We start from the raw sequence: 23,252 nt of genomic DNA, 5'->3' as shown, positions 1-23,252 counted from the left end.
ACCTCTAGTCAAATTAATTAATTTTTAATATTTAATTATAGCTTTTACATAACCAAATAATTTGGCATATCATTTGGATACTCCAAATGATATTTATCAAATATATTAGCTGATTTTTTTTTTTTTTTCCTGCAAATTGAATTCCCATTCCTGGATGGTTCATTCCGTGCTAGAAGAAAAGATGATGATGATTCATGCTCCTTAATAGTGTATATTGTACAATTTTGTTTTTTTAATAAACATTATACATGAAACATTTGAGCATTTTCTCAACATGGAATGCATTATTGTATTTTACATTAATTTCTATGGAAAAAATTGTTTCACTTAATGCGTGTTTTGCATTACAAGTAAGACTCTGGAACAAATTATGCCTGTTAAGCAAGGTTCCACTATATATTAAAAAATATGATGTATCATAAGGGAACATATCAAATGACTACTGATGTCAATACAAATAATATGAAACAAAGTATATATAAAAATATATTTACTACATTTTATTTAAATCAACATAAAATTTTTAAAATTAGAATTTACATATACAGTAGAGACTTGGTAATCGGAACGATTTTCAGTCGGACTGTGTCGTGCTGAATCGAACGTTTTTGATACTAAATTTACTTCTAAAGTATAATTTTCATGTTTTTATATTCTTTAATATATTTATTTTGTTTGTACAAAATGCAGAAATAATTTTTAACGATACGATAGCCTCGATTATTATTATAAAAATTTTCGTTAGGCTTAAAATCGATGAAAATTCAACACGAAGCGACACGCAACGGAGAAAAATTTGAATATCGGACAGGTTAATGTATTTTTTCATACATAATCGGTAATCGGAACAAATTACTAATCTGAACAACCCCAGTCCCCAATTGATTCCGATTTTCGGTTCTCTACTGTAATATCCAATATTAAATAACTCCATAAAGTTATTTTTACTTTTTAATTGAATATGCAAGGATTTGATTTATCTTTTAGATGCTTATTGCTTTTTGAGGAAGAGAAAAAAGACTGCTTAGAGTGAAGCTATTATTTTATTTTTTACTGTTATCTTTTTATTTATTTAAACATGTTTCTAGCTTACTTGCCATGCTGTTTGTATCACTCACTCCTACAATTAATATACTTGTATTGATTAATCTTATGCTTAAAATTGAAAGTAATTATTACCAAAATATTTATTTTGAATGCTTTACTTATATATTGTTTTACTTAGAATATACCACTATATAATAAGCTTTATAAATATTTATAAAGCTTACTCTTACTCTTATATCAGTTTTTAACAAAAATCTTTCATAATATTATTTCCAATACTATAATTATAAATGTTTTTTCTTAGGCTTTGTTTAGAAGATTGGTTTCTACAAAGAAAGGAAAACAAGAATTCACGGAAATACAAAAAGGACGATTACAGGTATCTTAAGTCGATATAATTTGATTTTTTTTTTATATTTAAGAATAATAACTGTAAATCATTAAATTAACACAGATAATGCTTTTGCTATTTGTATTTTTCTTTCATTACACATAAATAAAATTGATTTATTTAATGATGAAAAAAGAATTATTTAACTTTAAATCAATGACCATCAGTTTGTGATATTTGATATTAGGATTAATTTTGGAAAAAGAGGTAATAAAGTAACTTATGATAATAAATGCTGAAAATTTTCTGCCAGTTTCATTATCTTGTTCTTATTCAGAAATTACAAACCCCCATTAAACTGCAACTGTTGTTAAAACCAAAATCATACAAAATGCTTAGAATAGTCAACTAGATTATTGAAGGTTTAAAAAATAAAGTTGCATTCATAAATATTCTTCAGACTTTGATATAATTGAAACTTTGTATTAATATTAAAATAACACTAACACCAAGTTCGAATTTTATGATATATGATATTAAAGGACCAATTTTATATTATTTTAGTTCCTATATGAAAATCTATTGGAATTAACTTTATTGTATAATTTGATTCTTATACTATTTGTTTAATATATCTCAGTTCTATATTATAACATAAATACCAACCTATGGATAACCAGTCTTTAAGTTAGTATTTATGTTTTAATAAGATTTTTATTTTTATAAAAGTTTTTATTTCAGAAATGAATTTGTTGTTTGATTGAAAATTTATAATTAATGTTATTTATTTTTACAGTATATATACTTTATTATGTGATATTTTTGCATTTTGTATATAACTTTATTGTTGTTCATGTAAATGTGTTTAAAACTAAATTAAAATTAAAGAATTAACAATATTTAGCAAATTTCTCTTGTTCTATTAAGAAAATAATTGATGAAAAGCATATCTTATTGTACAAGATCGATAATTTTAGCTTATTCCTCATATATTGTACAAAGTAAAGTCATTAATTAGGAATATATAATAAATAAATCTTTTTCTAATTTTATTTTTTACAAAGAAATTAGGTATAAAAGCTACAAATCCGAAAGATTTGACAAAAGATGAAATAAAGCAATTTGCAAGATTAGACATCGATCCATCTACTATCACTTGGCAAAGAGGTAAGACATAGGAAGTATACCGTAGAACAATTACAAAATCTTAAGTTGTCTTTCTAAGAAATATTTGAAGAATAATATTTTATGTATTGAGTAATAAATAATGTAATTAGCATGATATTTAGCCTATATTATACTCTGTAGCATTTTTGTATATGTACAAATATAATAATAGTAATATTTTTTATATGTATGTACAGTACATGGGCATCCACAGAAAATTTTTCAGTGAGGGGGTAAAGCTTGGAGACAAGTAATTACATCAATAAATTTTTATTTAATTACTTAATTTTTTGGGGTATTTTTTTCACAAGTACATTATGGTATTGTATCAAAATGTCCATGGCTGAGGGTGTAAGATTACATATCTCATGATTATAGTTTGTGAAATTTTTTACTTGATCCCAGTTAGGGGCAAATGTTCCTTTTCTCCACTTTGTGGACACCCATGTGTGTGTATGTGTGTAATAATAATAATAATAATAATAATAATAATAATAATAATAATAATAATAATAATAATAACTCTCCCGTGGTCACCACCTGGTCGTGGTGGGAGAGCCCAGTAATTTTACTGATCCATAGGGCAATGCAGGCTGGAGCATAAGCTCCTGGTAGGGACACCCATGCCAGTAAGGTCTATGGGGAGAAATGAAGCTAAGAGTGACCACGCCCACATTCTGTGGAGATATTCATCATGGTAATAACTAGATCAAAGTGTGATACCGGCTCGGACGTCGCCCGGGTTAACAAGGTCCGCGTTCGTGGGTTAGGCAGAGGCTCACGTTCGAAAAATAGGTCACAGTCTCCCTTGGTTACCGGTGGCGAAAGCAGCACCGGCCCAAGCATGGCTACTGCAATGCCCTCAACAGATGTGAGGAACCAACCCAGCCTTGGTGTTTCTGTGGCAATGCATCCACAGACCACAAAGGCTGGAAAACCACGCCAACGGATGAAATGGACAGTAGAAATGAACGAGTTTATCATCCGTACTTATTACACCATCACAAAACTCGAAACAAACATGACAGCATACAGACAACAACTACACCATAGATTCACACAACAGTATCCTCATCTCACTGTCACCGAACAAAGGGTTGTTGATCAAAAAAGAACAATTATACACAACAACCTTATTCCACAAACAACACTTGAACTTATCAAACAACAGGTTGCTGATCAAATACATCAACAGACAGAAACATCTAACATTAATGAAGATCATGTAACCTGTCAGGATAATCCAGCAACAAGCATTGATAATAACACACATACAACAATTACCACTAATGATACTACAGACACTTCCTCATCCATCACTGATAACATAGACTTGGATTTAGTTAATACGCTCTCACTTATATTTCAGGAAACACTCACTAAATATACAGGTACAGATCCCACACAACGACCACGAATACCAAAAATCAACACGTCAAAGGAAGTAGGAAAAACACTAAATTATGTAAACACTCACTTACTACCACACTACATTCATTCAATTTCTACACTCGCAGACATTCATACATTAGTTTATGCTGGGGCAGTCACAGTAGTGACACACCATGGACTGAAAGTACAATCACAGACAAATACACAGAAAACACAATTCTATCACAAGCCTGCCTGGCAGAGAAGAATAGAAACACAAATAAATGACATTAGACAGCAATTAGGCAGGCTAACACAATACACTAAAAACAACATAACACCCAAATTAAGGAAGCAGCTCAAAAACATTTTCAAGAAAATAAAAACACACACAAAACATGAACATCACAACACACGCATTACAGAATACATTGATACACTAAAACAAAAACTTGCTGCCAAAGCACGTAGACTCAAACGATACAAAACATGTACACTACGAAAACAACAAAATAAATTATTTACAAACAATGAAAAACTCTTTTACAGACAAATCAATAACAAAGCAAACACTGTTACACAGCACAGTGGCACACCAACAGAAGAAGAACTTACAACATATTGGTCTTCTCTTTGGTCCAGTGCTGTCACGCAGAATGCTGATGCAGGCTGGATCGAGGAGGAGAACAGAAACTTGCACAACATACCAACTATGCCCTGTGTTGAAATAAACATACATGATTTCCAATACACTGTTAACAGAACACACAACTGGAAGACACCTGGTGTAGACAACATTCACAATTTCTGGTACAAAAAGTTTACATCACTGCACCAGGAACTAGCTAAACATCTAACACACATCATCATCAATCCACAAGACATGCCAAATTTTCTTACTCAGGGCATCACCTACATGAAACCTAAAAACAACAATACCACAGACCCCACACAATACAGACCAATTACATGTCTTCCAACACTCTACAAATTATTGACATCCTGTATTGCAAACAAAATATACAAACATGTTGAAGAACACGACATTCTAACAGAACAACAAAAAGGTTGTCGTAGAAACCACAGGGGATGCAAAGAACAGTTACTCATAGATTCAGTCATTCTACGGCAAGCACACAGACAACACAGAAACATACACATGGCATATATAGACTACAGAAAAGCATTCGACAGTGTTCCACACAGTTGGCTGCTACATATCCTACACATGTACAAAATACATCCATCACTCATTGCATTCTTTCAAAACACTATGCAGCACTGGAGAACAACACTACATCTCAGGGCCCATAACACTTCCATACAAACAAACCAAATTTTTATTAGGCGAGGAATTTTTCAAGGAGATTCCTTGAGTCCTCTCTGGTTCTGCTTAGCCCTGAATCCATTATCCAACATGTTAAACAACACGCAATATGGTTACAATATCAGACACGAAAAAACAACACAGTATACACTGTCACATCTCATGTACATGGATGACATAAAACTTTATGCATCCACACAAAAACAACTTCATCAACTCCTACAAATCACACACTCATACACCAAGGACATACAAATGGAATTTGGCCTAGATAAATGCAAAACAGTTCACATAGAAAAAGGAATCCTGAAGAAAGAAGATTTTGCACTTGGAAATGGAGACATTATTGAATCCATGGAAGAGGGTGAGCTCTACAAGTATTTAGGATTCCAACAGGCCAAACTAACAGAACATGCACAAATAAAGCAAAGATTGATTAAAGAATACCAAAGTAGGTTAAATGCTATTCTCAGAACACAGTTAAATGCAAAACACACAGTTAAAGCAATAAACACATATGTCATCCCAGTACTCACATATTCTTTTGGAGTTATACATTGGACTCACACAGATCTCGAGCAACTCCAAAGGAAAACAAGAACTACACTTACTAAGCATAAACAACATCATCCTAAATCTGCCACAGAAAGATTAACCCTTCCACGTAAAGATGGCGGACGTGGCCTGATTGACATAGTTAACCTTCACTACAAACAAATACAGTCACTGCGAGAGTTCTTCTACAAAAAACAAGAAACATCACAATTACATAAAGCAGTAACTCTAGCAGACTCGAATAACACACCATTAAACTTACACTCACATCATATGGACACAACACAACATATAAAAAGCATAGACACCATTAAGCAATCGTGGGCTCGAAAGGCACTCCATGGCAGGCATCCTTACGATCTGGCCCAGGATTTTGTTGACAAAACTGCGTCAAACAGCTGGTTAGCTCGGGGATGCCTCTTTGGGGAGACGGAAGGATTCATGATTGCCATACAGGATCAGGTCATAAATACTAAAAACTACAGAAAACACATACTCAAAGATGCAACACTCACAAATGACACATGCAGAAAATGTCACATCATGCCAGAAACTATACAACACATCACCTCTGGTTGCAAGCTCTTGGCACAGACAGATTATTTACACAGACATAATCAAGTAGCAAATATAATACACCAAGAGCTTGCAAAGAAACACAAATTAGTAGACATCCATGAACCATACTACAAATACATTCCACAGACAGTATTGGAAAACAACACGCACAAAATGTACTACGACAGAGCCATAATCACAGATAAAACAATTTACCACAACAGACCAGACATCACACTCATTGACAAACACAATAAAATCACATACATTATAGACATATCCATTCCAAACACCCACAATATACAAAACGCATGCACTGAAAAAATTAGCAAGTACACAGAACTTGCCCAGGAAATAAGGCATCTGTGGAGGATGGATGGGGTGCTTATTGTACCTGTAGTTCTCTCCTCTACAGGTGTCATACCACACACACTACACAAAAGCCTGGGCACATTAGAATTGAATAGAAACACATACATCACTCTACAGAAGGCCACTATATTGAATACATGTCATATTGTGAGAAAATTCCTGAATACAGACACACACACTGATACACTTCTTTAATTTCTGTTTTGGTTACTATGCCTTGACTTTGGTCCGGCATAGTACTTAGCCACCGGTGTTCACCGAGTATATCTAACTTGACCCAACATAATAATAATAATAATCTTTTTTAATATAAAGTTATAGATACAAATGACAGGTTTCTTCGTAAAATAACAATTGGACAATCACCTACAGAAAAGGGAAAGACAAGAGAGGTAATTGTAATTTACAATAAATTATAAATTGTTAAATAATTATACGGTATTTATTATTTTTTTAGAGTTTAACATATTACGTAATTTTGAAATACAAAATAAATACATTTTAATCTTAAAAAGAAAAAATATATAAAATTAAAGTTATTTTTGAATTTTTGTTACTTATTTAATATTTAAATTATGATTGTTTTAAAGACTCAGTTTGACATTACTGTTGCAAGTGAAATTATGGCAATTCTTGCTTTAACAACCAATTTAAGTGATATGAGAGAGAGATTTAAACGTATTGTTGTAGCTAGTAATAAAGAAGGTGATCCAATAACAGCTGAAGATTTGGTAAGCATTAATTTTTATCTATTATATGTTACATTCAGTATTGTACAATTTATAAAATTTTTAGGGTGTATTTGGAGCTTTAACAGTATTTATGAAAGATGCAATTAAACCAAATTTGATGCAAACGCTTGAGGTAAGAAACAGTAAAATTTTAAAATTATATTATAATTACTACTGAAAATACATAGTATGTTATTTTATCAAAATTTGCCATATTTTTCTTTATAAATTTTTAATTTTAAAAATTGTAGGTGTGTGTATGTGTATTTATATTTATATATGCATTTTTTCACCTAAAACTTTAAAAAGCCAAAGAATGTTTTTGATTAGTATTTGTTACCTATAAATCTTATTTTTACCTTTTTATGTTTAAAATAAAAAGTTTTTATTTCAAAAATAAGGTTGAAAATAGGTTATTATAAAGTATTAGCTTACCATTATTGCAGATCTAGATGTAAATTTGATTGCTACATTCATAAATTTTTTAAAATTACTTTGGATTAGATTGTTGTTTACATCTGTTTCCATATTTCTCAAATATGTTGAAGATTGGGCTGTCCATATAGTCTTGTATACTCTGTGCCAACAAAAAAATTTAAACAAAATTAGATGTAATTTTATATTTCATTTAGTATCCTTACATTTTGTTCACTTTTAGCTTTATTGAAATGTTGTAATAGAATTTCTCAGTTAATAAATGATTTTTGTAATTACTTTGCAAAATAAAATAGAACAGTAATTCTTCCTGCATGCATTTTGATATGCACAAAGATGTTATCTCAAATTTTGAATATATGGATAGATATTTAAAAATTCTGCTAGAATAAATACAGTAAGACCCCGCTTAATGTGATGAATGCATTCCTAGACGACAAAGTGTTAAACAAAACAGCTTTAAACAAGGTCATTTTAACATAAGTAAATAGGGAAAGGGGATCACACGACCAAAAATAAACAGATTTTACTTTAATTTTAAGTTATTTTATATTAATTTGCATAATAATATATGTTACATAACACACAAACATATGCACACAGAAATGTAAAGTTTATTTTTTGTGATGAAGGTCCTGGCTTTTCTGAAATTCTTGTTTTTTGCAATAAAGTCGTGTAGTTTCATTTGTCGCTTTCTTTTTTTTTCCTTAAGCAAATGTCGGTAGCAGGACATCACATCCAAAACTTGCTTTTGCACTACTTTCAAAATCTGGATCATTCGCTACAATTTGATCAACAATTTCAGTTATTGTTACCAAACTTTTACTAAGGAAATCTGTAGAGAAATTCTTTGGGTTCTTTGTTTTCAAATCACTATTTTCCAGTTCTACAGGAATTCCTTGTTCTGCCAGTTCTTGAAGGTTGTTGTTGGTAAGGCTCTCACCAGAAACCTGCAGTGACTCCTCAATATTCTGCTTGTCTACATCTAGTCCTGCTGTATTGATTAGGTTGACAATTTGGTCAACCTAACGATACAGTGATTGGCTTTTCTGGTTGAGAATTCATGGATACCTCCAACCATAACTTCTTCCACACACTGTTCATGCATTTATCAGTTAATTCTTGCCAAGCAAAGTCGATGTTACCTATGGCATCCATGATGTTATATTTTTTCCAAAATTGCACCAAACAAACAATTTTATAATTTGTACAATACTGACTTTGGATTTAAAGAAAGTACAGCACTGTGACGAATTGCCACCTTTTGCCACCTTTTCCAAAATAATCATATAAACAAATCAATGAATTGCCGTGATAATTTGAATCAGCATAAATTCTGAGCTTTTTTTTTTTAGGCTTTAAGCAGACCATGTTATATTGAATCAGCGTTAATCGAGGCAGCATTAAGCAGGGTCTTACTGTACAAATATTTCATTTAAAATTAGTTAAAAAATGAATTTTAATATTATTATTTAAAAATGATGTAATTTAGGGTACACCTGTTTTCGTTCATGCTGGTCCTTTTGCAAATATTGCTCATGGAAATTCTTCAATTCTTGCTGATAAGATTGCATTGAAATTAGTAGGTGAAGATGGATATGTAGGTAATAATGAAATTTATAAAAATAAAATTTTTAAAACTTATAGTCATCATGATGAGAGATTATACTTGATCAATATTAATTGTGTGTATTTTAGGGGAGATAGGGTGACAAGATGAGTGAGGTGCCTACTACTGCATCCCTTTTCTCGGGTTTAATCTAGTATGCCAATCAATCCAATTGCATTCACGTGTAGTATTATCGTCATGCTGGATATACAGTTTGGACAGGACAATATGTTTCCTGGGTAGTTGCTGAGTGTTTATTTACACTTCTATATACAAAATTTACAACTATATGTAGACTTTGAGACAATGTTTGAGGCGTGAAGTGAAGACACGACCAAGCAAAGGCATGTTGACCAGAAGAATGGGTTAGTCTCGGCCTGGTGTCACATAGGTTGGGAACAGTGGTCAAGTGCTATGTTGCCAACTGCTGCATAGGCTAGTTCTGTGGTAATTTTGTTACGTGTTCAAGTACTTACTTTGTATGAGTTTTATCTCTGTAGCCTGGATGGTAATTGGGAAAGTAAGGGATGGCCAGAGATGTTATCTATGAATGTATTAGTCAGTCACACACATTTTTACTTAAGTGGAGACTGTTTTTGGGATTTTTTCCAAAGTAATAGTGCTTCAATCAAAAAAGTAAAGCCTTTAATTAGTCATCACTTTTATATGCACATTGCATATTATTTTTCATGCCTGTCTATTTTGGAGGGGCTATAGAGCTACAACCAGGCTACAAAGGATTCACTTTTGTTTATGTAAATGCTATCTTTGAGGAAAAACAAAGTATTAAAACTGACAAAACTTGTTTATCATAAGTACATGCATATGTAGCAAGAATGCTACAGAACTATCCCATCTTGTCACCCTATCTCCCCTAAAATAGGCACAGTTAGTATTGATTAAGTGCAATATCTTATTGTGCTGACTATACTGTTTAATTCATTATATTCATTTGTCAAAGCACAAGTAACTGTCAATGATAATTTTATAATGCTACTTTTAGTGACAGAAGCAGGATTTGGAGCTGATATTGGCATGGAAAAATTTTTCAATATAAAATGTAGATATTCGGGTCTTGTACCAAATGCTGTTGTCCTTGTTGCTACGATACGAGCTTTAAAAATGCATGGCGGTGGTTCAGCTGTTAAACCAGGTAGTCCACTTCCTAAAGAATATAATGAAGAGGTCAGTTATTAATTTATTTTATTTATTTATTTATTGAATGATTTTAATATTTTTCAAATTTTATATATTTTATTAGAATATAGAATTATTAAAGAAGGGATTTTGCAATCTGGAGAAACAAATTAGTAATGCAAGGAAATTTGGCATTCCAGTTGTAGTAGTAATTAATCGCTTTTTGTAAGTACAATTTTAAAAATTTATGACAAATTCAATAACTATTTGATTTTCATATAACTATTACATGAAAAATATTAAAATTTTAGGATTCTTTTTGAATATTTTTGTTTTGCTTACATCTTTTCAATTCAACTAGTTTAAATATTTTTATCTGCTTATTTGAAAGGAAATTTCTCATTCTTTGTTATAGTGTTTATAAAAAAAAAAATTTATCTGAACTCTAATATTATTTAAACAGTTTGTTATGAAGCATTCTATTAGTTATAAGAAACCAAATATACTGTATTTTTTGTTTTTTCATATCTCTTTAATATCAGTACTTGGCAGGTATGTAGTACAGGTACATATGTATCCAGAAGGGATGCTTATGGTACTGTAGCACCATAAGCATCCCTTCTTGATACTAAAGCACTAAAGTTTTGTTACTTGCCTACAAAATTGTTACTTGTTTTGTTACTTGCCTACTAATTAAATGCCTACAAAAATTTTAATACACTATTTTCATTATGTAAAACTTATCAAATTAATTAATTTTTCCCCAAAATTACAATATTTAAAAATCTTTATTAAACATATATTTTTAATTTTTAGAACTGATACAGATAATGAAGTTGAATTAATAAAACAGTTATCAAAAGAACATGGAGCCTTTGATGCAGTAGAAAGCAATCACTGGGCAATAGGAGGACCTGGAGCAATTGACCTGGCTAAGGCAGTCATTAATGCTGCTAATCAAGATTCTGATTTCAAGTTTCTTTATGATCTTAAGGTAATATTTAACAACTTTTTTTAATTTTACATTTCCTACGTAATAAGTTTTGTATTAGTGCTGTACAGTAGTACAGCTAGAAATTTAGCAAGGGGGTGCGGCTAAAAATCTTAAGTATCAAATGTTGTTTGAATTAAACTGTAATGCAAATATACAGAAATCATATGTCATATATGTTTGGTATATAGCAATCAAATCTGGTATATAAATAATAATTACACGAAATTACTGGACAAACCATATACACAGGTTTGAGTCATTAGTTGCATATGAATGTGAAAGAGAAAAATCATGGTTGATAATGTTACTAAATATTCAAAGACTATACGTTCTATGGTTTAAATTTATATTTATGTAGTGACTGGTTTTAGTTTATTTTTAAGCTTGCTTGTATATAAACAAACTTCAATTGTTAAAAAAAATGGATAATAGTAGCAGATGGTGCATGTCACCCCTTGCACCCTCTGGCTTCAGCAATGATGTACTGTAGTATATGTTCTCTTACTTAAAAGTAATGAAAATATTAATTATCAGATTTATAAAAATTCATTAACGTAATAAATAATTTATAATAATAGTCATTAAAACAACTATTTAATTTATAATTTTTAGAACTTTCTTGAGTATAATTTAATAAATTAGACTAGTAATTTGATAAAGCCATTCATTAGATTACATAGAATATTATTGTATGTCAGATTCTATTTAGTCTAATTGTTGTTTATCACAAAACACCTTTTTTCATAAATCTAGTTTATATTTTGTTAAAAATATCTTTAGAGTCTTAGTTCTGTCTTCAGTTTTGAAATAACTTAGTTTCATATAAAATATTTAATCATTTGAAAATAACAGATAATATATTAATACTTTATTTTTATACTGTAGAATGACATATCTAGCTTACAATTGTTGGAGATTGAGATTCAAACCTAATAGAATGGCTATCTCTCATCCATACTAATCTACCTTATTTTAGTCAAACTTGCCCATGATGGACAAGCATGTGGCTTGCTATATAACTTAATATTGGTGTATGAGAAGCACTGGCATATTAATCAATTAGTGACATATATTTATAAATATATAACTATTTAAATAATTTTAATAGTTTTAAACTTATAAAAAAAAAAATGTTTTAACAAATGCTTTGTCTTAATAGCTTCCAATAGAAAATAAAATAGAAATTATTGCTAAAGAGATATATGGAGCAGATGGAATAGAGTTATTAGAAGAAGCAAAAATAAAAATTGACAGATACAAAAGACAAGTAAGTTACATAAAATTTTAAGAGAATTTAATTAATTTTAAATCATAAAATTTTTATTAGGAAAATTTTACCTTTAAGATATTTTAAAGGCTATATTTTGAATTATTTGTTACAAATAATATATCTTCCATGAAAAATTCCACACTAAAAATATCTCAACTACCTTTAAAAATATATTAAAATTTATTGGTTAAATCAAATTTAACAATTTCAAAAGCAGTAATTGATAACTTAAAATATAGGAGGCTATAATGGGTCAAATCTTTTCTTCCAGAAATTCTAAATTAAAAATTAGCATGAGATGACAGGTTAACTGCCTACCTGTAGACAAATTACTTTGTATCTGATTATTAAATTAGTTCAATTGTAGTCTGATAATTTGACCGATTGTCTAACTTTGCTTATAATCTTAAAATTCTAAAATGATTGTTGATATGTACTACTTGTTTTTAATTACTTATTACTTTTATCCACTTTGGAAATTCTTGTGAACTAGGACTTGTTATACTGAGGGAAGAGAAACACACATTTTCCAATTAAAATATATTTATTGTAATATAATCTTGTCAAGAAGTTCTAGTTCAAAAGAATGTCCAAAGTGAACGAAAGTATAATTCTGAAATGATCGATTCTAATGAGTATTTTTTCTGGATTAACCAGAAGTTGAAATTGATGACAAATAGATAATATTTAAAACAGAACATTTTAGGCAGAAAGCTTTCAGAGTGTAGAAGTTTTCAAAATACTATATTGTGTGAATGATTTTGTTACTACTACATACTAATTAAGTATTAAAATTATTAAATTTCTTTTGATATTAATACACAATTAAGACTATACAAATGAGTCTTTCAATGTTCTTTCTCACATCTCAGGAAAATAACAGTCTTATGATGGAATCAACTTTTTATTAGAGACTACTCATTTACCTCACTATGTAAAATGTTACAAAACTTTCTTCCAACACTCGTTTGTATAGTCTTAATTGTGTATTAATTTTACAATTATAGTCCTGGCCATTTTATCAAATTCTTTTGATATGTTAAATCCAAATTCAAATTGTCTCACCATTTTTTTACTAGTATCTAGTAGTATTTTTACTAGTGTATTGATAATCTGAATTAATGATACTAGTATCATTAATTCAGATTATCAATATTCTTATTTTAATTTTAAAATTATTTTTCTTCTTTATTATTATTATAAGTAATTGTTTGACAAAGGTACTATAATAAGATATCAGTTTATTTCTGTAGGATTTATGGTTTGCATATAATTCAGAATCTCACAATATCATGGTTAGTAGAGGTTGGGGCATTCTCCATTTCTTACTCGTACTGGCCAACCCCATTAAAAATCAAACTTATCTGTAATAGTGAAATTTTGGCCATCTATATAATGTTAATGCCTTGCATTGATTAATTGATCATTTTAATTAATGATAGAAAAATATTATAAATTGAAGATTAAATAAAGAAAAACTTTCCAAAATCTCTTTAAAAAGCACCTGTTTGATATATTCATTTTTATTAGAATTTTTAAAAGATAATTATTGATGGATAATTAAGAAGTTTCCATCCATTTATAATGAAAATAAAATGTATTATTATAGTAATATTCCAAGCATGAAGATAATATTTTATGTATATGAACAAACATTTGAACAAAATGAATAAATATGCTGTTCTTTTTTGATTTTAAGGGATTCAATGATTTTCCAATTTGCATGGCAAAGACTCATTTATCCTTATCTGATGATCCAAATGCCAAAGGTACACCAAAAGGGTTCATTCTTCCCATACGGGACATCAGAGCGAGTGTCGGAGCAGGATTTTTATATCCATTAGTTGGTACAGTAAGTATAAAAACCAGTTTATGTATATTATATAAGAATTGTTTGAAACTTGGAACCATGTTCAAAGTTCAAGAAATTTTAAGAGAAATTTTTATAAATTAAAAAAATTTTCTATCTAAATTTCAGTTTTTATTTATTATTCTTTTGAATTTTGCAACTTTAATATTTTAGAATTTCATATTTAAATTATTCTAATCATGACTGTTAATTTTAAGTTCTATTTTTAATTTTTTAATTTTGTTCTATTTAAAAAACTTTAAATGTAAATTATTTTAAACTAAACTATCAGTTATATTTTGTAATTGTTCAAAGTTATGAATGAAGAGTTTATGATAGACTAGATAGATTTGAAAATGTTTTTTTTTCAAATAAATCTATTGGTTTTCACAACTTAGTAGTTTATTTGTTGAATTTTGAACATGGTGACAAATCTTTGATTAAAAAAAAAGTCATGTATATGCCCTCCTCCATTATAACTAGCCTGACAATTCTTAAGAGTAAAGAACTCATATTTTTAAATCGGTGCCAATTAAACGAGTAACTCTCACGAGTACTTTTACGATATCTCTATCAAGGACTGTCATAGAATAAAGAAATTTATATGGTACAAATGTTTACAAGTTCTCATCTCTAACAAAAGGAGATACATTTTTTTTGGCTTAGGACATGCTACAGAAAAAATCAGATTATATGCTATTGCAAATGCCCGATTTTTAGAATCTCTTCGGGAGGCTATAGATAGAAGACTGTTAGCTATACAAGTGAGCTTGCAATAAAACAACAGAACATCTTAAATAAATAGCAATAATTTAACATGAAAACATTTTCAACGGTAATAATTTTTAGCCTGATGAAAAACTTTTGAAAACGTTTTCAAAAGTTCTTCATCAGGCTAAAAGGTTTTGAATCACAATGGAAAAGAATATAGATTCAAATCCAAAGTTTGAATCTTACAAAATTTATGGAATGTTGTGATTGGAGCTCATAATGTAAATTGATTATAATGTAACCAAACCATTAAACCATGCTGAGATCAATTATTTCATGTTAAATAAAACAAATTAAAACAAAATAAAATAATAGTATTTATGAAACCATGCTGGTGCTTATTCTGCAACTGGAACACTAACTATATGGTGTATTTTCTCGGACACATGGCAAACTTGCCATGTGTCCGAGAAAATACACCATATAGTTAGTGTTCCAGTTGCAAAAATAAAATAACTAAATTACACAAAGTTCTTACAAGCCTTAAAGGCCATTTAGCCTTCTAAGGAACATTGTACCATGACTTCCAGACACTGGGAATGGTGCCTTGGTCCTTGTAGTTAACTGATAAGTCCTATCTTGCTGATTTATGAATTTCAAGTTCTTCTGTAGGAGAAGAAATGACGTGGAGAAGAAATGGATACTTCAGATAATCTTAGTTCCACTCATGCTCACTTCTATGCCTGGTTCTAGAATGCAGTTGGCCAATGTAATAGTAGATCCTTTTCTTATATCATTGTATACATTCCTTAATTCTTGCAGAAAGTGACTGGGAAGCTGCATCTATGTATTCTACTCTTTTACCAACCCTGTTGTCTGTTATGGGTATGGGCCCACCAGTGGCCAAGTGGTTCCATTCCCTGAACACTGGAAATTCAGTTGTGGGTTTGCATCTTGCCAGGACAGGTTGGCCACATGGAGTTTTCCAGGTTTTCTCCACGTCTGTAACAGCCTGAATAGGGGTCAGTTACCCTTTAAAAGACCTCCCTAGGCAGATCACCCAAATGTTGTGTTGCCATAACTTAATAAACAAACAAACAAACTGTTATGGGTATGTTATATATGCCTGGCTTCTTTATAATTAAAATAAAGGCCTCGTTGAGCCTTTATCTTAATTTATTTTGTTTTGTCACATGTAATAATTGATCTCAACATAGTTTAATGGCAATGGTTTGGTTATATTACAATCAATTTGTTATGAACTTGTGATGATTGAGTGTTGATACAATGCTGACAAAAGCAATATAGGCTAGTAATACCAAAACACAAATAGTGAACAGATACAATTTAATACATTTTTATTTGCACAGAACAAAACAAGTGTTGCAGAATCTTTTGTTGGGATCCCAACTAAGGTTGGATACCAGTAAAATTTTCCCTTGTCAGGAGTGCACATGATTACAGACCAAAAAAAAAAAAAAAAAAACATTTGCACATAACAGAAGTAACCTGAAATTAATATTACCTTAATACTACCTTACAATCTATTGGGTTGTTCGGAAAGTAATTTCATTTTTTTCGTAGAAAAATAAACACAATATTCTTATAATAAATATTTTATTGAATTATATATTGACCATTTTGGTCAAATACCTGTTGTCATTGTTTCTGGTAGTAGCATGATTTCACATTCATAAAAATTTTGATCGTTGTTTACAAAAAACTGATCCAAGTGATTTTTGACATTGTCATTTCAAGTAAATGTCTTACAGTTAAAAAAAATTTGTATAGATCAGAACAAGTAATAATCTGAGTGTGTCCAGTCTTGCGAATACGGTTGGTGCGATAACACATCCCATCTAAGCTATAACAGTTTCTGACGAGTTACCAAACTTGTGTGAAATTTGGCATTATCATGGTAAAACACTACACTTTGTTTGTTGATCAATTCTGGCCTTTTCTGTTTGATGATATTACTCAATTTGTTTACTCGATGGCAGTACACTTTCGAATCAGTTGTTAAATTGTCTGGTAAAAGCTCAAAAAAAAATTTCTTTAAAATCCAACCATAGAGAGCATCTCTCTTTAATAACATGTGGAACTCATATATCGAGCTTTGAAACGAAACCAATTCGTTTTAAGTAATAATAAACTGTTCAATTTAACAGATTTAATCTCTTAGTGATTTCACGTGTTGTTATACGGCAGATTGCTTCAATCAGTACCTTTATTTTGTTTTCATTGGCTTCAAATGGCCATCCAGAATGTGGTGTATCTTCGATATTAAAATCGCCAGAACGCAATTTTGTAAACCAGTTTTGGCACTGTCTTTCTCTCAACACATCTTCTCCAAACATGTACCACAATTTTTTTCTTGTTTGAACAGTATTTTGATTTTTTAGTTATAAAAAAGCAAAATATGCCGAAAATGATACTTTCGATTTTCCATATTTGATGGGTCATCGAAAAAAACAATTGTACAGAATCAAACAAAATTTTTTACAGATAAGCTTTAAAATGTCAGCTGTCAAAGTATATAATGAAAATGTGGTTTAAAATAAAATTGGCTGGTAAAAATACATCTAATTCCTCTAGTAATAAAAAACGAAATTACTTTCCAAACAACCCAATAAATAAGAAGAAAGTAGGATAAGAAATTAGAAGGACAGAGATCAATAGCAAAAATACCCGGGATTTTGTCGGGGGATACTTTTCCTTGCTTGCAAGATGGGGTCCTTGAATTCTTCTAGCTTTCCGATTTTTCGTAATTTGTCACAAATATAGTTCTGTTGCTTATCCAACTTTGTGATGATCGAAAGTCTCTTGTTTGGAAAGAAACACTAATGAAATTTATATCATGTCAAGCTACACGGTACTTGCTGAAGCTTAACCTTCTTCACTCTCTCATTCTGTGTTTTCTCCGACTGACTGGACCTCTGCGCATCCTCTCAGAAATCGAGTTTAAAAATCTCCAGTTACTCTTTCACCTTTGGACCCATCGTTGTCCTCTTTATTGTTCTCAATATTTCTTGGAACATAACCCTCACATTGACATAAGAAAGATTAGAAAGGGATGAAAAGAACAAAGGAAAGATGTTGAGAATTAAAATAATCAAAACATGTAAATTTTAAATAATTAAAAAGGCAAGCAGCCACAAACTCCAATCAGAGTATTCTATAAATTTTGTAAGATTCAGCTTTGGGTTTAAATCTATATTTGTTTCCATTGTGATTTGAAATCTTTTAGCCAGATTACGACTGAAAACATTTGCATGTTAAATTTAATTATTGCTATTTATTTAAGGAGTACTGTTGTTTTATTGTAATTTAAAGATTAGTTTAAGCTGTTTAATAAATAAGTTTGATATATCAAAACACTAAAATAGATTTTCCATTAAAAAAAATTCAAGTGCATTCACCCTAAGAATTCTTATCCGCAACAAAAGTCTTTGGTAAAACAAGACTTGAAGTACCAAAACATGTAAATGAAACTCTTACTTTTGGACATAAATTCTTACCCAAGTCACAAGTTACATTGGAGTCATATATTGCACAATTAGAGAATATATGCAAGAAATTGAGTTTGTCAAATGTTGATTACATTGATTACATCAGATGGCAATTAGCTACAAAAATTAAACAACAGTATATGAAAAACAGTCACAAGACGAAACTATTGCAACTTCATGTAGATTAGCTAAGAAATGGTGCATAGAAAATGATATAATGTGCCTATATTCTGATAAGAGTAGTCTACTTGTCTTCAGGAGTGTGTGCGCATTCAAACAGAAGATATGCGACTATCTGCACATTACAGATTCTAAACAATTGAATGAAGATCCTACTAATGCATTATCATGTATACCATTGTGTTGTCAATGGCCCTTCTATCACTACTAGGTGTAACCATTATAAAAGATTGCAACCCCACACCATCAGTGGGAGCAGTATATTACTTAACAGTAAAGACTGCATCAAGATTTCTTACCAATCTTAGAGCAGCCTGAGTGTATCCTGTTAAACTCTTTAATGACTTCTTACTGACTGTGGACTCCTACCGCTAAAATAACAAGTTTATCCCTCCATACTTAGTGCCATGTTTTACCAGGAAAAGATTAAACAAAGACCTATAAAACTGTATGGTTCCAGACTTGTAGAATACCATGTTGTTTTCCTTTAAGTATATATCAGAAATTTTAAATATGAAATGGAAATTCCTGTATACAGTAGTGCTGTTTATTACTAATCTTTTATAATGTATATGGGTTCACAGATTTCTTCTTAATCAGTAGAATAATCATCTGTGTAGCTCATAAATTACCTCCTGTATGACCATTCAAATTTCACTTGTTATAAATATTACAATTTATAAATTTTTAATACAAATCATTGAAGAGAAAAAAAAGATGATATAATCATAAATGCTTCATTTGAGTATCAAAATTAATGAAAGGAATAAAAAAAATATATATAAAATTTATTATTTCAAGTAATGAAGAGTATAAATAAAATATCAATTTGGATATATAAGTCATAAATTAAGTAATTATTTATAAAATAAAATAAAGTATAAAAACACATTATAACCTTTTATATTTTTTGTTATAAAATTATTGTATGGACTCCTAAGGAAATTTCAAGTTTAATTCTTACCGATATTTGTTTTATCTTCTCTTATTACTATGTTACCTTGGCAAGTTATGAAATGATACTCTGTAATAGAAGACTTTTTCATATAATTTTCCAAATGATTTCACCACAAGACAAGTTATCTATCATTTTACGCTTTTAGAGTGGCATTTTCTTTTATCGTCTACTTATTGAATTTTCCTACTTTAATTTATGTCAAACAAGTGCAAATTTTGTTTATTATTCTATCAAGTAATAAAGAATTGAATTAGAGGAAAATAAAACCCCTCATTTTTTTTATTAGATGACTCATAATAAAAATCTTTGCCCGAAGGATTGAATCTTCCGTTAAAAATCTTGATAATTTATTAATGGTCTTTCCTGAGGACTTGCCACATTCCAACATGGATTAAATTCCTAGTGTTGAAATTTTATAGGATTTTAAGCTAGATATTGCCTGGATTTTAGGCTAGAGTATTATATATATACTACAGGATCTTGTTACATTTCTGAATGCCATATAAATTTCCAAAATTTATTGTCCTGTTTTCTGTTTTACAGTAAGGAATGAGAGATTATTTTTCCATATACAAGATGCCAAATCAGTTTTGGAAAATCATTTAATGCTTATTCTGTAATTAGGAAAGTTATTCGTAATTGTTGATGAATTGTGTACATTATTTAATGTTTTAAAATCATTTTCAGATGAGTACGATGCCGGGATTGCCCATCAGACCCAGCTTTTACGATATCGACTTGAATATAGATACCGGAGATGTGGAAGGTTTATTCTGAAAGGTATCAAGTTTACTAATTTGCACACAAATTAAATGGAGCAATTTTTGTTTGCATGTGTTTGTAAAAAAAATAATAAAAGAAATTATTTTTCTAAAATAAAATTCTGTTACTAATATGATGATTTGTTGAATATGATTAATCGAAAGTTAAACTTTTATACTTTGTTCTATGACTAAGTATATATTGCATATATATTTAATATCTGAGATTATATTTTAAAATTCCTTACTTGTTAGTAAATTTTTATTTATTTTATATCCTGTTTGAAAAAATTTCAACATAATTGGAATTTGTGAATATAAGAATCTGAGGGGGTAAAGTCCATTTTTGACTGACTGAATTGTTTATCACTGGAATGTATTTGACTACACATTGTTCATTTTTAAATTGTATTTTTCCTTTTTAATTTTTAATTTTTTTTGCCATTAATCTATAGTAAGTTTGTTACTTTAATGCTGAAAACGTGAGTTGAAGTTTTAATTAATTTAAAACATGATTAGACTTTATTGAATGAATGTAGAATACTTTATGCTTCAATGACAGAATTTTCTGCTTTAATTTGACAAAAACTTCCACGTTATAGGACAAAATTATCATAGAACTAATTTCCTCTGCCCACGAAGTGCATAGAACCACCAAACACTGGTTGTAAGCTGGTCACGTGGACTATTCCAGGTTCTTCACGTGTCTTTCACGTATCTAATATGTAAACACAGCCTTTATTGACGGGAAATGATTCGCAGAATGTAGCAAACATCAAAATTCCAATGTAAAATGCTAAAGAAATGAATCACAATTACGAGCAAATTATGAATATGTAGAATTAATTTAATTTGCAATATTCGTGGAATGAAAGTGTAATTAAGAAAGCAATTCTAATGCATATAAATGTTTGCGACAACGCGACACGTGGGCGATGCCTCCCGGGAAGCCTTTTTTTTTAAAAAAAAAAAAAAGGGTTCGTATTTAAGTGTTACGAACGTGAAGAAAACCCGAAAAACTCCACGTGGCAGGTCCGTTGGTCAGGCTCGAATCCACGACCATTGTTTGGTGGTTTTATCCACTCGGCACAATGTTTGGATTCGGAGCCACATAGGCCTACCACCTCTGAGGTACTAAAATTGCAGATTTTTAAGAAGAAATTCGTAGATTTATTTTACTAAATGTGTAATAAGATACATTTAAACCAAATATTCAAAAGAGGAGAGGAGGGAAGGAAAAACTAAAGCTGGCAAGGGCTCTTGCTCGACTTTCCTGGCACTCGAATAAGAGGTAATGGTCCATCAGGAAGACCGGTAACTTCCAATTATACTACAATATAAAATTTAAATAATTATAAAGGTTAAGAGGAGTAATTTTGTTAAATTTTAGTTTTTTTAGACGTTAGCACAAAGTTAAAATTGTGTGTGGTGCCATCTGTTACGATATATTATCAAAAAATAATTTTTACATTATTATAAAAAGGTAAAAGAGGCAACAGATGATTTTTTTTAAAAATTTGTGAATGCCATTAACGGTTATAAAATTCTCATTAAGTACGACCCCACTCGAGATATGCAATGGTCTAGTGCAGGGGTCACTAAACTACGGCCCGCCGCCGCACTGTGCCATAAATGAGTTAAAATATAATTATTTATATGGAAATATCGTAGAATTCGGCGACTTTTTGCGACTTTGGATGTCAGAGCGCTTTTTTCAGTACCTGCAATGAAGTTTGTAAGAAAAGCGATTGCCAGCTTATTGCAGCGATCGTGTTTGTGTATTGGAAAATAAATGTGCTGGTTTTCTTTACTTTTTGTGTATTCGACATATCCGGACGGACCACCCCCCGAAAAATTCCTGGGGATTTTTCGGCCCGTCCGGATTCGATTCCGGGTCCCCCAAGACGGCAGGCTGCTAACCTTGACCGCTCGGCCATCCGGCCGGTGATGATAGGTTCGCGCCTAGCCACACGGAGTTTTCCGGGTTTTATTCACGTTAGTAACACCTAAATAGGAGTCGGTTTTCCATAAAATTCCTTCCGGGAGGCATCCCCTCAACAGATCGCCTGTGAGTTTGGTTTTAATATACAATAACACTGGAGATATACGACCAGGGCCATCGAGGGGGAGGGAAAGCTCGGAGGAAACTTAGAGCCCTTAGATGTTTTAACCCTCTATGAATTTAATGTTAATTTTATTAGTAAAAATAACATTAGAGACGGACTCGACATATCCAAGGCAAACCGCCACCGAAAAATTACTGAGGTCACTAGTTTGGATTCGATTTCGGATGGTTGGAATTCATAGTCCCAAAGTGGTAGGCTATGAATATTTACTATAAAAGTAATGTGAAACCCTGTCGCGTGCCGGGCATGTTGCC

The 23,252-nt window shown here is 30.6% G+C and overlaps 1 protein-coding gene across 1 annotated transcript in view; it reads left to right on the top strand.

The window, feature by feature from the left end:
• The window catches only part of pug (pug C-1-tetrahydrofolate synthase, cytoplasmic), a 42,453-nt gene extending 21,443 nt beyond the window's left edge, over positions 1–21,010 (top strand). Inside the window, exons 13-24 of the mRNA XM_067274295.1 lie at positions 1,352–1,426; positions 2,443–2,545; positions 7,044–7,120; positions 7,319–7,459; positions 7,524–7,592; positions 9,387–9,498; positions 10,507–10,688; positions 10,765–10,865; positions 11,457–11,634; positions 12,794–12,901; positions 14,604–14,756; positions 20,799–21,010. Of these exons, the coding sequence (XP_067130396.1) occupies positions 1,352–1,426; positions 2,443–2,545; positions 7,044–7,120; positions 7,319–7,459; positions 7,524–7,592; positions 9,387–9,498; positions 10,507–10,688; positions 10,765–10,865; positions 11,457–11,634; positions 12,794–12,901; positions 14,604–14,756; positions 20,799–20,888 (1,389 nt within the window). The 3' untranslated portion in view covers positions 20,889–21,010. The remainder of the gene's footprint in view (positions 1–1,351; positions 1,427–2,442; positions 2,546–7,043; positions 7,121–7,318; positions 7,460–7,523; positions 7,593–9,386; positions 9,499–10,506; positions 10,689–10,764; positions 10,866–11,456; positions 11,635–12,793; positions 12,902–14,603; positions 14,757–20,798) is intronic.
• Positions 21,011–23,252: the final 2,242 nt, after the last annotated feature.

This window comes from Centruroides vittatus, unplaced genomic scaffold (genome assembly GCF_030686945.1).
Source record: "Centruroides vittatus isolate TY-2023 unplaced genomic scaffold, ASM3068694v2 contig_546, whole genome shotgun sequence".
NCBI classification, from domain to species: domain Eukaryota; kingdom Metazoa; phylum Arthropoda; class Arachnida; order Scorpiones; family Buthidae; genus Centruroides; species Centruroides vittatus.
Note: the sequence above shows the minus strand (reverse complement) of the source record. Positions and strands in the feature narration are given on the sequence as shown.